This window comes from Falco punctatus, assembly GCF_963210335.1.
Source record: "Falco punctatus genome assembly, chromosome: 2".
Lineage (NCBI taxonomy): Eukaryota > Metazoa > Chordata > Aves > Falconiformes > Falconidae > Falco > Falco punctatus.
Genome location: NC_137581.1, coordinates 75,968,911 through 75,986,029, shown reverse-complemented (window position 1 = coordinate 75,986,029; position 17,119 = coordinate 75,968,911). Strand labels below are relative to the sequence as shown.

Genomic DNA, 17,119 nt, shown 5'->3' with positions numbered 1-17,119 from the left:
GCACCCTGTACCAACAGAGCAGTGCAGACTAGAAGGTTGCCTGAATTCAAGTGTGTGCTAGTGTACACAGAGCAGAGCTTACTGAGCCCTAGGCATGCATGGATAGTTCTGCGAGCTCTTTATACCTTGCTGTCTGCCCTTCCCTCTTCCAACCGCTAGGAAGATGAAACTAGTAAGTATGATTATTCATTCTAGCTGACTTCAAGGTGTTTGTCCCTGTTGTAAGGGCTAAGGCAAGATGATTAACATGAAAACAGGAATAGAAACTATATGTTGATAGCAAAAGATCAGCAAGAATATATAGCGGGAGTACAGGGATTACATAAAGAGCACCCTCCAAGGGCAATTGTAAAAGTCTTCCAGGGATATGAGAGAAGAATGGACTGTATTTTTCTAATGTATAGCTTGTAGACGACCATTTTATTAGCTTACAGAATTGCCAACATGCTTACATCCATGTTAATTTGCTTCCTCAGATTGTCAGCTTTGCTAATGTAGTTATCAGCAATGAAAGTAATTTTTGTGAGTTGCCTTTTTTTCTCCTTCTGTGGTCTCATTTAATTTCCTCCTTTTCTGTGCCTTACCTATTTTACTGCATGTGGAGATTAAAATATAGAACTATTTATGGCATTCAATCGTTTTGTGTTCCCCCTCTTCCATACGCTCATTTGACTCCTTGTTTCTCTTTTCACCCCCAAAAGTAATCAAAAAATGGTCTGTGTTAAATTTCTCTGCCTGGGAAGTCTTACTAGTGGAGAATCTGTCAGGTGCTATTGATGTTACGGAGTAATTTAGGTCTTCATTGAGCATCTTGTCTGCAATTTTTAAAACTCAGCTTTTAAAACTTGAGCTCCAGAGTCTGTACCTTTCAAGGGAAAGGTGAAACCTGAGGAAGCAGGGCTGACCCATGTCATACTATTCTTACCCATTTGCTTTCCCTGATTCTTGTTGCCCAAAGTACAGCAGCATCCTGTTGCACTGATGAAGTTTGTGTTCTTTAATATCAGACATTATTTGGTGTCTAGATGACAGCAAATATCTACGCAGGTGGTCTCCATGCCCTTGTTCTCTTTGTGTAGGTCACTAGGGAGTCTCAAAGAGAAGACAGAAAGCAGAAGTCTCTGGGATGAAAAACTGCGCTCTGATAAGTATCAGAATGTCTAATCTAGAAGTTCTGATAGTCTTGCCATGTTCTTGTTCCAGACAGTTCGTTAGCATGTGGTTAGCAAATGTTACAGGACCTGAACATGCCAGAAGAAACATTGCAACACTGTTCAGGATTTTGTAATGGTGGTTTTGTAACTTTGACTCTTGATTTCTACAGTAGATCTCAGGGCCCTCAACATAATGCTGCTACCCTAAATAGCACTTCAATAAATGAAGCAGGGGTAGTGATATTTTTTTTTATTTTATTTTGAGAAAGTATGTCCTTATGTTTGTTTTTTAATAATTCAAGGTAGTTTATTTAATCCAGTAATCAAGACACTGTAGACTGCGTTTTTTTTCTAATCAAGCATATCAGTAAGGATATTAGACCACTTCAACATGAATTCTGTAAACTCCCCACCAAAAAAAAAAAAAACCAAAAAACAAACCCCCAAAACCCACCCCCACCTAGTTCCTGGTTTATTCTGTGTTGCAAATGGATTTTTAGTATGCAACCTCCCTGCCCCCTGTTTCTTTAAGAGTTATTGGTGACGGCACCTTACCAAAAAAATAATGTTGATAATGATAAAATGGAACAGAGTAGAACTAGTTTCTTTTCTTGGTCTTTTTAAATGGCCAAAGTAAAAAGCTACTGTGTATCAGTAGAAAACTCAATGTATATTTTAAATCTGGAGAACACTGTGAAAAATCTGTTTTGTGAGATGTTAAATGTTCTCAAAAATGGTTTGTTTACAGCTAACAGTAATACAGCAGGCTGTTGTCCTGTTTTCAGTAATAAAGTTATATTTGAAAGATGGCTGTAGTAAGCCTTGAAAAGTCATTTTCCTTGAGTCTCAGTAATGTGTTGGTGGCCTTGAGGATAGCAATCAGAGGTATTTTTAATGTCTTACTCTTCATGGGATCTGGGCATAAAAATGTAAGTCTAGAGTTAAAGAGATACAAGTGCCTAGGATCTACCTGTCCTACTTTCAACTGTGAAGTCCAAAATAAGGCTTTTGAAGACTTATACAATCACTGGACTGCTAGGAAGCTTTGACACACTTAGCTGTATAAAGGTCTGCAGCTAGGCTGCCGAAAGCTTCGTTCTGTTGAGCAGCTCAAACTGCCTCCTGTGTAGGCCAAATGATGCTCTACAAAAGAGGTATTCTTTCCACCTGTCACCCACAGAGATGCTGCAGTCACCTCTGTAGCCTCAGAGTGTGCCAAATGACTGACTCAGTAGTAGGTTAAGGGGGGAACCTTCTTTACTTTCTTATCAGTAGCTATAACATTCATCTAGTATGTGGAAAGCTTGTTTTTGTTTTACGCTCAGGTGATTCACGGCCATATTTTCCAGATGAGCATCCTGACCGCTGGTCTATGGAGTCATGCATAGTGCTTCCACTTCTGAAGTCTTTAAGATACTCAACAACCTAATTCCAGGGCAAGGGCAGGATTCAAGACATACTCGGCGTGATTTTCAGTGTGAGCTCAGGTGATTTGACATGATGGATGTTTATGAATCCTCTTCTTAAGGATCTGTGTTTCTGGGTACAGGTCATGGGCTTGGGAACTCAGACCTGTTCTCACTGTATGTGTGCCCAGTCCAGATCTGGACAGTGTTCCTGTGAGCTTGGGGAGAGGAAAGGAGCTGCTGTTTCTTCCTATCTTTGTCTGTCAGGTACCCAGTATGTTAGGTTCTCCTGGAGTACTGTAATCTCTTTCTTTTTTTCAGAGTTGATTTTGATCTCACTGACAGCATCTATACTTGTTGAGTTGTCCTTCAGAGAGCACCTTCTGTTTGACTGAGCTGAGCTTATGCTTAAGTGAGGGCTTCTGAAAAATGGTGCTAGGAAGTTGGTCTTGAGTAGTCTTTCATGCTAAGGTAACTTTACAATAGCAGAGATTTTGACTACTAAATGGGGATTTTAGCCTGTGGAACAGTAAACGTCCTTAATTAAGCAAGTAAGTAGAGCCCATGTAAATAGGGAAGGCTATTCGTGTGAATAGTTATACCTGATGAAATATTTATGAAATAAGATTTGTAATCTTATGGCTGCCTCTTGTTTGTAGTATTTCATAAAACTTGATGCTTCTGTTGTAGCCCTATGTTATAGTAAAATGAACTACACTTAGGATTTTGACTTAATTGTAAATTTTGATTGGATGTTGCATAGGAGAGTTCCAAATAGCTTGCAAAAGCTTCTGTTTAAACTTAATGAATTACTTTAAGTGTTAATGATTTTTTTAAACGAAGCAAACCACAAAACCAAAGAAACAAAAATCCCCACAAAAGCAAAACCAAAACCCACCACCCAAAAAAACTGTTCCTGTGCTACTTTTTGGGAAATGTTGTGTAACTGGGATACAAATAAAGCATAAAATGTCAGAAATGTAGGCTTCATACCTCATCACTGCTGTCAGTAGTTCAGGTTGCCTCTTAAAACTCTGCCAGCAGAATTCTGATGAAGCTCCTGTTATTAAATAAAAAAGGGGGAAAAAAACCAACCCAATCCCAACCCCAAACCATCCCCAAACAAAACACCTCAACAGTTTGAGGCTCAGAATGAGTTTTTAATAAAGTGAGAATGGTAATTAGTTCACATAGTTGCTTTGAAGAAATCTTCAAAATGAATTCTCGCTGTAATGGGGGGAAAAAGTATTTTCCAAAATCAATTCCTCCTAATCTCTACATTTCAGTCTGTGTATTTTTTCCACAAAATTACCAAAAGCTATTGACCTGAGGGATTTGTTTTCCGTTCCAAAGTCTTGAAATTTCCCTCCTGGCTAATTACAGCCTATTACTCTAGACTTTGGTCCTTTAGCAGTAACATTTTCCATCTTAAGATGGTTTGTCCCATTCCAGTGAAGAGCATGTTGTCTGAGCACTGAATGGAATTACTACCAGTGGAAACTATGCTGCAAGAGGCTTGATAAAGCAGCTGCTGTGCAAACCTCAGCTGTTTTTTCCATCCTCCCGAGCACTGGTAATTAGCATAGGGAAGCTGACTAATGTGCTGACGTCACCTCTTTCCAGTCCCAGCTTACATTTTGTTCCTGACTGCCTTAAAGCATGCAGGACTTTGTTCAGGAATTCGCTGTCACATACAGGATGCTCTGAAACCTTCCTTTTTTTTTTTTTTTTTTTTTTTTTTTTTTTTTTAGGGGCTGGACTTGTTTCCCTTATAAACGCTGCCTGCAGGACCAACGGCTTCCTTAAAAGTCATTGGTTTCTGTGGAACAGCAAGCATCGCTTTGGCAAAGCACAAAATGCATTTTAGAAATTTTAACTACAGTTTTAGTTCTCTGATTGCCTGTGTGGCAGATAGTGATGTCTTCAATCAAGCAGAAACAAGGGTATGCTTTATCTTTTGTGTTTTATTTTTGCAAACTATTGGAATACTGAAGTATATAGGTGCTGATTCACACTGTTTAAAATATAGATGCCTTGATAGCTTTTTGACTTGTAAGAAAACTTCAGTTTGATGTAAGGGTCTTGGGTCATACAAGTCTGCAACAATATGCTCTGATATAAATGACTGTTCTGGAAGTTATTAGATCTTAAGCTATGTGTTTTTGAAAACGATCAGAAGTTTACCTCCAGCCTGTCTTGACTATCTGTATAGTGTATTCTTCTCTTGCATATGTGTTTTCAGCAAGCGTTTAAATAGTAGTTTTGGTAGTAAGAGTCACATAACTTTTAGTACAATTCACACTTTTCATGGGTTTTTTTGGCTGGCAATGTAGTTAAGAGCATAATGTTAACACTATAAGAAGTCCTTTTGGATTTATATTTAACTGATTAGACTTAATATAATGTAGAGTAATCCAGTCCTGATACAGCGGAATGTTGACTGCTGAGATATCTTAAGGACAAAAATAACTTTTTGCTTAGTGTTGTGTTGATAGAATGACATTTATGACCTCTATAATCACACATATTTTAAAAACTATATATATTGCACAAATCTTGCAGGTACTCCCTGAATTTAAATGTTGAACGTGAACTTCAAAATGCAATTAGTGTGGGTTTGGCTTATTTCTCATGGTTGCATCCAGCTCTTTCTGGAGTAGAGGAGGTTAACAAATACAAGCTATGTGTGCAGAGGGTCCTGGTCTTGTTTTAGAGCTCATTTTGAAGAAGCTTAAGTGTGGCTCAGCAGACAGGGGCAGGACAGCCTTGATATTTTAAAATATCTTTGAAATATAGTGGTTCTGTACAGCTGTGGTGAGTCTGTGAAGCAGAGCTTTTCAGGAAGGAAAATGAAATTTTGGAGTAATTGCTGCCTTCTTATGTAATCTTTGTTGCTTTTTTCCTAAGTCAAATTCTAACAGTAAAAAAAAAAATGAAGCAATGTGATTTTACATAGTTGTTTATTTTGGCTTTGTATTGAACTTCTAGTAAGCTTTTATGAAGAGAAGATACTTGAAAGTATCTGAAATCTGAATGCTTGATCTCATGCCATTGTTGAAATAAGGTTTGTGACTGGTTACTGTGTTCTCAGTGTGAGCCTGAAAGCTCACTTGGCAAGAGCATGGCCACTTCAGAACCTCCTGTTTCTTTCTCCTCCTCCTTTGGTCCGGCGTCCTGAAGTAAGAGTGTAAGCAGTTGTCATAAAAAAGATATGAAATATAGGCAAGTTGGGTTTGCATAGATGCCCTAGGAGCACAAACCTGAAGTGCAAAATGGAGATAGCCAGCTGTTGGTAAAGGTGCTTTGGTCTTTTCATGCCAAAAGGACAGCAAAGTAACTCAACTGAAGATCTATGAAGATAGGAGTTTTGGTCCAGTTCCTACTCTTACCACACAGTCAAAACAGAAGGTGTGTCAAAGACCCTTCAGGAGCTGTATAGTTAGTACTTCAAGATTGTTATTATTTTTTAAACATAGTGGGAGCCTTTTGAGAATTTGGTTCCAGAAATAGAAGAGGCTATTAAACTAGAGTTCAGTAATATGTTCGTTTTCCTAAATGAAAGTAGCAGCTATTAAACCAGATGTTCATGAACTTCATTATGCATGCTGAGTCACTGAAGAAAATTACATTTAGCTTGCAATATGCTTTATTTTTTTCTCTATTAAAACTGTTGTGTTGGCTTCCTTGAAAATTGCACACATAGACAAAGGCATGCTTGGCAGACTTTTTTCAAGGCCTTTGGATATTAATTTTATAAGACAAGCATTTGTTTTCAGTATCTTACTAATACTACTGTTTCTAGTATGTTGCTATCTCAGAGTATGACGTCCAACACGTCATTAATGATGATAATCTATTTTTTAATAAGGAAGAAAAAAGCTGCTGTAGAGAAACAATGATAGGTTAGAAAAATTCATTATAAAAGAGAAAAAACCTAAATCTAAGCTGTTATAAATACATCAATATTCAAGAGTGGTAGTATGCCCCTACTAGTAACTGCAATTTATTTCTGTATTTTTTTAGAGAAAATGTATAGTTTGTCTATTCACTTTCTTCTCTGCTCCCTTCTTTTCAGGCCAAATTTGAGTCGCTGTTTAGAACATACGACAGAGATACCACCTTTCAGTATTTTAAGAGCTTCAAAAGAGTACGAATAAATTTCAGTAACCCTTTATCTGCAGCAGATGCTAGGATCCAGTTGCACAAGACAGAGTTCCTTGGAAAGGAAATAAAACTGTATTTTGCTCAGGTAAGTGTTTTTGTGATTATCCTTACAAGGTACTAAAGCATAACTCACGATAAGCTTCCACAGGTCTTCAATCATGCTAATAAACACTGTTAATTTTTTTATTTGATTAAAGAATCACAGATTGTTCCAAACCTACAAGTATTTGGAGACTGTTGCATAGTTTTGCATTTGTCTCCTGTATTGTTTTGATAACCTTGGGGAAAGGGAATAGACGATAGTAATAGGAATAGAGTTTAGTGGGGTGGGGGAAGCAAAGTGTGCTCTGTCAACAGTACACACACACACACACGTGTGCTCAGGTAGTATCTGAGGGAATCCAAAGTGTAGAGAGCTGCACATTCAGGATTCTGCCTGTTGATCCTACTCTTGTTACTGCAAATCGTTTGTTTAGCACATATTTGTACTTGCAGATCAGCATCAGTGCAGCAACATAGCTGACTAGCATCCACTGCTAAAGATGCAAAACTCTCAGGTTCTGGTAATCTGGGTACGTTTTGGTAGCTGCTGTGTATTTTCCTCCGTAAATTTAATGGGAAAATTAATCTATGTGTGTCTGTTTCAGATGTCCCTAGGGACAGTCCTGAAGGAGCCAGTTTATTTATATACCTTCTAGAATTCTCACCACTCTCACTTGTGGTAATGAGTTTCAACACCATTTGTCATTAGGCCTTAAAGCCCATATCCAGCTTCCTCCTATTTCAGTATTTTAAGGGCAGATATTTTCTGGTGAAATTTTTGTAAAGCTCCATAATGAGAAGATGCGGATGTGCATACTTCATTGCATGTTTCATCAGAGTTAATGAATGTGGTGGCTTGTCTGTATTTTGTATACTGGGTCTTTCATATAGCTCTCTTCAATAGTATAGTTACATGCTGCCACCTTGAGTGCCTGTTACAGCATAACATCTCTCCAAACCTTAAAACTCCTCATGAATGATGGTTTCATTGATAATAGTGAAACAGCTTTTGCTTTTATGCTTTTTTCAGACTCTGCACATTGGAAGTTCACATTTGGCACCACCAAATCCAGATAAACAGTTCTTGATTTCACCTCCTGCCTCTCCACCTGTTGATTGGAAGCAAGTAGAAGATGCTACTCCAGTTATTAACTATGACCTTTTATATGCCATCTCCAAGTTAGGACCAGGTAAGGAGGAGTAGAAACACTAGAATTTTGGTTGGGTAAAACACCTTTCAAAACTTTCTGAATTTCTAGAACTTCTTAAATGAATTGCTACCTACCAATTAAATCCGTGATATCAGAAAAAGTGTTAGTAAATGGTGGTTTCTTGTGCACACTGTAATTCCACAGGATCACTTGGAAGGCCCAGACCTCCACAATGTGCTCTGTTTTGGGGCTTGTAGAGAGTATGAATGTTGCTTCAGTAATATATTAGCATGTTAATCAGACTTCAAGAAGCAGCTTCCTAAAAATGAAGAGGCAATTGTGTAGTTGTATAAGTTTAGAAGGGATGGGAAAGTCCTGTTTCAGATTGAGACAATCAACCATTAACAGCTGTGTGGCTCTGTGCTAGAATTACCTCTGCATCTGAGATACAGTATGTGTAGGAGGGGAAATGATCAGTATCAACTCAGTCTTCTTTTGGAGTTAAGAGGGAGAAGTTTCTGCCACTCCTTGCTCCTTCTAATTATCATCTGCTGCAATTCATTCATTTATTGGAAACTCTGTGATAGCTTTACCCTATGAAAGCAATAAAGTTTATGTCAGGTTCCTCTTCCCCGCCCCCCCCCCCCCCCCCCCCCGCCCTTGTCCAAAGTAAAGGAGATATTAAGGACGTACACTTGCCACTTATTTCTAGTGTTGTTCCATAAGTGTTTGTCATTTCATCTAACCATGTTTATAGGTCTATTTATTAAAAATAGATAGCACAACAGATAGGAGAAACAGTTCTACCTGCTACTTGTGTTTTAAACCAAGTACTGCTTTCAGAAATAGATGTAAAATTTCACTAAATTGAAGTTTTTATTTTAAATATGGTTCCACTTTTCAGTGATTAATGATTGCGTTCCTTCATGTCATTTTAGATCTCTGTTAAGACAACCTTCTTAATGAGAATTGGTGCAAATTATATTTCCCAAGTTCTATAACTCTGATTTAACTTGTTTGCAACTGTACTATTAAGTTTAGGGGAGAGAAAAAATGGCCAAATTTAGTAGCAGTACCAAAGAGAATAAAAACTATAGTCTAAATCATTTTACTGTAGTATTTTTATATAGCTGTTTACCTACCAGCTTGGGGAATGCGTCTTATTATGTCAGTAGTAAAGGATGGAGAAGAGGGTAGGGCAGGACTTTTATTCCTCATGCATCAGCTTTCTATGTAGCAGTTTATGGTTGACTGTACGCTGGTGATACCCAAAGATTCTAGTGAAAGTAACGGGCATCTCACAAACCGCTGGGGAATTATTTTTACCTGTGAAAATTCAGCCCTTTGCAGTTTGTGGAAGGACAAAAAATCTATGCTTATGCTGGCATAAAAATTGGGGTAGATTATTGCCAGTTTTTAATAAATACCATCTTTTAAATGGTGAGTGAATTATAACGGCAAGAACAATTTATAGGAAAGATACTACAGTTAGAAGTGGAGGTATAAAATGCTGCCACAAATAATTTGTTTATCCAGAAATATGTAAACTAAGCAGATGAGCCTGCATGTAGGTCTTTAAAACCATCTGTCAAGATTACAGCTGACATACTGAATGTTTTTTCAAAGATTTTGTTTTCCTGAAATCAGTTTTTGAAAGAGAAGTCCCATGAGACTCTGCTCACTGGAATAAAAGTTTTTTGACGGAGCACATGGAATGAATAAATAAATAATGTTGCAGCTTACTGATTTTTATGAAAGTTCAGAGCTTGCCCCGTGAGTGCTGCTTTCTTTACTACAGGCATTTCTTTTAAGTTTTAGCAGTACAAAAAAACCCCACCCTGCAAGTCTTAAAATAAATACATAAGCATTTACTAAGCAGTAAAAGCTGGTCCTTTTTTCCCCTGAAAGTTCTGTTATGGAGATGCCCTGCAGTAAGGTCATTGGAAGATCTGCGATCCTGTTTTTCCATGAGATTTTTCATTTATATTGTGAAACGTTGAGCCCTGTAAAGCTCTGCCTCTTGACTGTGATGTCCATTGGAACATGGAGTTAATGACTTGGTACCCAGGAGCAAGGCAGTGGTTACTTTATCCCAGTGGCTTGTGTGTTTCTGAAGAACTGGAGGCAAAAGCCTTTTCTTCTATGGAACTGCCCTTTGTGCCAGTTACCTTTCCTAAAGTTCTTGGGGAAACAGAGCAGAGACCACTTCAGAGCCTTGACACACTAGTGTGTGCTGCTTGCCATGGGTGTTAGCTCTTTTGAGCAGCTGATGTACAGATAACCGTAATGGTCTTAATGGAGACTGTTCTTTCCACAGAGAGGTAATGATTATAAAGTAACAAGAAACAAAATTCAAGGTAGCTGACCAGAGAAGGGGTAAAAAGAAATAGTTTGCTCTTTCTCTGATCTAATGGAAGATTAAATTATTTAACACCTAGTTAGATTTAAAACAAATTCTTTGTTATGGAAAAAACAGATTTCAGATCAGTGGTTAATAAAATTTGTGTCATAGCACTTCTACACACTGATTGTATTGTGTTTCACATTATATAGGTGTATTGTGTTTCACATTATATAGGTATGAAGCTTGCTGTCTAGCTCTGCTGAATGCTAGAACAGTCTTAGCGCACCTCTGAGGTGGGAAGAACTGCATCCAGCTTTCTTAACAGTAAAAGGATTTTGGGGGAAGGAAGGTCCTGTAGTTTTGCCATCATTCAGGAAAACAAAGTCTTCCTGAATATGGTACAGTGTATAGAAAATGTTTTATGCTTTAAAATGACAAAAACCCACCAAGAAAATTTATGCCTGCTCATGCAGAATGCTTTCTTGAATGCCTAGGGTGATTTATGTAAACTTGCTTTCAAGTGAGCAGCTGAGCTATGTTGCTTTGAAAACAGAACCTAAATACTTGAGGGTGGTGAACATGACTTGGCAATGCAGCTGCCTGCACAGTCTGAAGTGTTGTGGAATTAGGCTTTTGTCAGTGTATTACTTGCACATTTTTACATATTCTTTTATTTTTATTAATTCCTTTTATACTTTTTCTATAGAATAGATCCTTTTTAACCAGGTTTGCTAATATTTTAACTTACAGGAGAAAAGTATGAACTACATGCTGCAACTGACACTACTCCTAGTGTTGTCGTCCACGTGTGTGAGAGTGACCAGGAAAATGATGTGGAAGAAGAAACAAAGAAACCCAAACCAAAAATTATTCAGACAAGAAGGCCAGATTATACTCCTACCCATTTAAGTTGAACTGCTGTTGTTTTTCCAAGGTTACAAGTAGACATATGCAAGGGAAACATTTACTGTGGAAACAGCAGGTCATAGGTTTGGTGGCAACAGCAGCAGTTATAGTAGGAGAAATTCCAATATGTTTGCTCAGAAAAATATAAAGGAATTTTCATCCTTATTTTTCATGCTGCAAGTTGATGGATGTCATGAGTGCATTCCCAGATCACTAGGAACAAAAGATAGGCAGAAGATGACCTTTTGAGACATAACAGGAAAAACTAGGTTTACTTTTTTGGGGGTACTGTAGGCTGTTCCATTATAAAGCAAATGGGGGAAGCTTGCTTTGTTCTGACTGATGTAAATCCTCAAAATAATAGGCTAGTCATTGTGTGGAGTATATAGCGATAACGGAGGTGGTTTTGAAGATTAAAGTATGAGAATTGTAAAACTTTTTCTTATTATAGATTTTGTGCATGTGTATTCTTGGTCTCCTAAAGTAACTTTGCATTATTTTCTATAGTTTCTGACATGTTTCTGGAAATCTGGGAAATTGTTTAAAGTATTTATTATCTTATCATCCTGGACTTACTACTAGATGTGTATATACATATATATTTATATTTGGTTTTATTGGCACTCATTTTTCCAGCAGGCTTACAGTTTTTTCGGCACCTTATTTTGGTGCTGTGTAACTCGTGCTTTTAAAATTTTAACCTTTTGAATGACTATATAGGGTTTTATCTGGCAAAGTAATGGAAAAATGTGCAATAGGAAAGTTGTTTAAATAAGTCGATTTTAAATTATTTAAGTTCAGATAATTTATATCTTCAATAGTATTTGTTTGGTAGCTTTGACTTTCTCATTTGGAAAAAAAAAGTACTCAAATGTATAAATAAAGTTAATGTTTCTTATTCACAGAAATGTTAATTTTTCAATGAAAAAAATGGTAATGGAGAGATGTGAACTCAACTCAGTATGTGAATCTGCATTGTTACGAGCAGAGGTTTTACAGTGATTGAAAAATTGCACGCAGTGTGTAGAACAGCGAAGAGGGGTGGAGTGCCTTTTCCTCATTCATTCCTGACGTGAACTGTTCTACAAGCTGCACACTTGTATCTTTTTCTACTGGCTTTGTCCATAGATATAAACTTTGCTAGCTTTGCTTCCAAATTAAGCTGGTATTTAGAAATGCTTAATGCCAAGTAGTGATGCATACTTAAGTAATGGGTTTATGTGGGAGAAGCTTTAGGGTTTTTTATATGTCAGTGTTTAAAGACAACAGCTCATGACATGCAAGTTTAGAGGAAGAAAGATGACAGAATTGTATTTTATTACTTGTTTTTTAAAATGGAGATCCTCACTTTGAAACAGTTGCAGTATTTTTTTTAAGAGACAGTAACTGATATCTGTGGGAAAATATCACTTACAGTTTTAGAAGGGGGGTGTCTGAAGCTTCTCAGTGTGTTTTTAGAAATCAAAGCATGGTTCTCTGTTGATTTGCTTTTGCCACAGTTGGTCTTAGAATGAGTTTGTAGCTGGAATTAATACAAAGAAACTCATTCTGTGCCATTTGAAGCAAACATTGACTTTAAATTCCCAGGTTCACACCTTGTTTTTTAAATAAAAAATATATATTTTAAGAAGTAAGATGTATAATGAGGCCATTCCAAGCTGTGGCGCAGTGTAGAAGTGGTGTTATTGAAGGCCCGTCATTATACAAAGCAAAATAGAAATTGATATCCTGTGTCTACAGAGAGCAGGAATATATTGAACTTTTAGTAATACTTGCAGTTATGATCTTGTTTTGATTGGTATGCCCTGTGAACTGAAAGAAACACTGGTATTTGGCGTCTGTCTTGGACCTAACTCAAGCGGCACTATCTCAGTGTTAACAGTGTCAAGAAGAGCTAATACCGTATATTGCTGGAGCTGTGTTTTATGGACATGGGAGTGTATGAGGTTATTTTGTATTACTGAGGTGTAACAATCAGCTGGATATGTGTGTACTGCTTACTAACACACAATAAATAAAACTGAGAGAAACTTTGTAGGTTTGCCACAACTGCCTTTAAGCTTTTCCAAGGTATTTTTCCATGCTTCTCAAATTACTGCTGGATGTAGTGTTTCATTTCATTCAATTTGAAATTGTTGGAATAATTCCTGTTCTGTCCTTTTTACGTCTTTCTATCATTACCAATTGAAGCATTAGTTTTGCATTAGAAACCTAGGTAGCTGCTGTTCTGTTTCCTAGCAATCCTAAGAAAGCAGTGCTACCTTTCAATTAAAAAGAACAGAATGTTAAATACCAATATGGTTTTCATCATTTTAGTACACTGACATCTGCCTAATAAGGTGGGCACTAGAAACCAGGGAAGTCTTGCGATGGTTACAGTGTGTTTTCCCCTTCTGGTGGTAATTATAAACAAAGGTTGTGAGACAGTAACTTGCCTGTGTTTCTGGTTGTACATCCTGGCCTGTGCCACCTTCTGTTATCATTACTACAGTGTGCTGCTTGCTTTTTCTGTTTGGTTTTTTTTTTTAATGTTCAAATGAATGCTTAGTCAATATTTTATACAGTTGTATAGTATGGGGCATATTTAAATTAAAATATTTTGTTGTCTTCTTGTAAATGTTGTGGTATTTCATGCATGAATCTCTTTGAAGATTTTGCGCCAAAATCTGAACTTTAAGCTTCCGAACACTTCTGATTTGAAAAAGGTAAGAATATTGTCCCAGGTCATATCCTTGCCAACCAAATGAATTTATTCAGAGAAAACCTTTCCAGCTTTCTGCTTAAGAGACTTGCATGATCTCAATCAAAGTATGAGAATCTACTAATGAATAAAACATAGTCCAGAATATTCCAGTTAAAAACTGATTCTTCTGTGCCTGAAGTTAATGTGCTTCCTAATAAAGATATCAACATCTTACTATTCTATAGAAATCCCTGTGCGTTCGTAATATTCTAACCAGTTTTCTTCTACAACATGAATAATTCTATTTTAAAAACTTCTGAAATATGAAAATCTATCAGCATTTAAGTGGCTTTACCTAGTAACAGCATCTTTGGCTTGCAAAACATGCTGTGCAAAAATGCATAGGTTTCATCCTTGCTAAGGAGAGAAGTCCTTCCATGGCAGAAAGGAGTTACTGGTATTCATGCCTATCATTCTTCTTTACTTATGACTTGGAGGTATTGATGTTTGTAAGAAATTGTTCTATATGCAGAAGTGGTTTGAAATAACAAAGTGTTGCTGCTCTTCAATAGCAGGCCCCTCCAGGGGAATTCCTGCATAGAGTAATAGAAATAGCTTAGTCCTTAAGTGACCTAGCAACAGATAGAAGGTGAAATAGCAATTCCAGCTGAGCCATCCTGCTTTATGTGGAAGACTTAATTTCTTCTTTTTGGAAGTATGGCTTATGTTCTGTTATTTGCCCTCTGCATAAATATAGCATGCACAATCTCCATAAATCTGTAAGTGATCACTAGTGTTTGTCATTTTGCAAGACTTGTTGCCAGCTTAGTAATACACGTTTCTATCATTGCATTACATGTTTGTGCGTGCGTTAGTACGTTAAGGACCTTACTTGTTACTAAGGGGAATTAACAACATGAAAGACTAAAGTTTGTTTCTAATCAGGGTTTTATTTTTCAGAGCAGCAACAAGTGTAGTAACTTTGATATTTGAAATACTGGACAAGTGTATTAGTTGTTCTTGTCTAGTCCAGACTTGTCAAGGGTGGGGAAGGAATGAACTCCAGCAACTCTCTCTCATACCATTTTAACAGTTACAGCACACAGATTTTGCCCTAGGCATAATCACCTGCCTAGTCAAGTTTGCTTTGTCACACTAGAAGGAATGTCTTGGGGAAGACAAGTTCTTTAACTTGAAATTGTGATTTATATCTATAAAGCTTGCTTGCTTGTTCTGGTATGTCCCAAACACTCTCCCAGTTCCAAACATGCAAAATGTTAGCAAGGGGTGGACCTTTACTCTAAACATAGACCAAGTTCAGAAACTCACTAGGTCTTGGGTTCAGTTGTTGCATTTGTATCATCATGGCTTTTATGCTGGCTTACCCGACACACTTTAGAAGCATTTCACAGAAAATTACTCCTGCTTAATGCTTTTAGTAATTCATAATTGGCTGTCTAAAAAGAAGAAAACACCAGTAAAAACAAAGATAAGACACCCCCCAAGGTACTGTACATTGTGGTCTTGCTTTAGTTGCTTAAAGGTGAGTTGATTAATGAGTAGGTGACAGGATGAATCTGGCAGGATTGAATTTATCTTCTCTGACAAAATTTCCATTGATAAAGTAGTGACTATTACACTTGAAGCTTTTTTGACACTTACCTGGTCTGTATTTATATACCTAAAATTATAGCATCTCTGTCATCTCGCCTTTTTTTTTTTTTTTTTTAAGTAACCGCCGGTTGCATTTTACTGTAGTACACTCCATCTGAGGTATGAAAAGAAAGAAAATGATGGGAGTTTAAGGTGAAATGTTGAACAGGTGGAGGAAGAGACATAGGCTCCAAGTGGCACTTCGTCACTTCATGCAATCATGTCACCTGTTCAGTTTTGGACTTTCTGGTTCTCAAAGACCAGCTCAGGAAGCTCCAGTTCTTCCTAATGTTGCTTCCTGCTCTCACCCTGCCCTTCTTCCATATGTTATTCCATGTTTCCAGAAGATCGAAAGTCCGAGGTTTACAAGCATTTCCTAGATCTGCTTTCTGAAATAACTTTTTCTGTTATCCAAGGGTAGGTACAGCTCAGTGTGTGTGGCTTCAGAACGTTGCTACATGCTTTACAAAGGTTTTGTAAAGGTCTTGTATGCTGGTAGCACAGCATGGGGGGGGTGGAGCACCGATGGGAAATTTTTCAGTAGTTTTCAGTCTGGTGCTGCTCTTTCTGCTAGATTTAGAGTCTGTCAATAACCACTTCCGTATTTAGAGTGATTATGTATTTATAGCTTGCACCTCATAGTCTCAATCCTTTTCATAGAATGAATTTGTTGAGGTGGGGTTTTTTGGTAGTTTATATTTTTGTCCCATCTTGAAATCTTTCTTCCACTTTACCTTTTTTTTGTCCTTCTTCCTACATATTGGAGTTTGTTGTGTACCATCTACCAAGCAGGTCCTTTATGTCCTTAACTTTTATTTTTAACTTTGTGTGGACCTGCCTACACTTTGAGTGTCTGCATGTTTTCTTGCCATTGAAATTGTACCAGGAATTTGTTCTGGTTGCAGTTTCATTACTACCACATCCTGCTTGAACAAAACCTCTAAGTGCAACTAAGGACTTTTCCTATATCCACCTAATGCCCAAGGTGTGTTCCTTAGTAATCCTAATGAAATTATATCTGATTTTCTGTTTGCTCTGTGTTGCATGTCTCCTACTGTCACATATACATGATTATCCTTCATTTATTTTACTGATGCAGATTTTGTACTGTGTTCTGATGCCGTGCATCTGTAACTCTGGCCAAGCCATAATCAATTCCCTATTTTACAGGGTGTGTTGTGATACCTTCTGTAGGTTTGGGAACAAGTCAGACTCAGTGCAGTGCTGGCTGCTACCTACTATTGTCCAAATCTCCAGAAATTTTGGTGGTGTCTGTAGTACTCTACCATTTCCCAAGTCCAGTGAGGAGAAGCTCGTTCAAGGACAAATATACAAAGAGCCTTAGGGTACTGGAACGAGTTTGACTTGTATCTCTCTTTTGCTTTTTTTTTTCTTTTTTAATGTGTATCATTTATTAATTACTTTTCAACTTGTTAGTCAGGATAGACTCCTTATACCTCAGAGTCCTTGCATTTGATAATGAGGATTTTGGTGGGTAGCTGGTTTTGCTCACAACTCCGTTCTCTCCAAATCAGTTTTCTTCAGTTTCATATCTGAAGCCTCACTATTCAAGTTAAAGGTTTGACAGAATAGGGCTTACATTTTCTACCTCTTAC

The 17,119-nt window shown here is 37.4% G+C and overlaps 1 protein-coding gene across 1 annotated transcript in view; it reads left to right on the top strand.

The window, feature by feature from the left end:
- Positions 1–13,784, top strand: part of RCAN1 (regulator of calcineurin 1) — a 43,068-nt gene extending 29,284 nt beyond the window's left edge. The window contains 3 exon segments of the mRNA XM_080374732.1: positions 6,636–6,809; positions 7,797–7,956; positions 11,012–13,784. Of these exon segments, the coding sequence (XP_080230858.1) occupies positions 6,636–6,809; positions 7,797–7,956; positions 11,012–11,175 (498 nt within the window). The 3' untranslated portion in view covers positions 11,176–13,784.
- Positions 13,785–17,119: the final 3,335 nt, after the last annotated feature.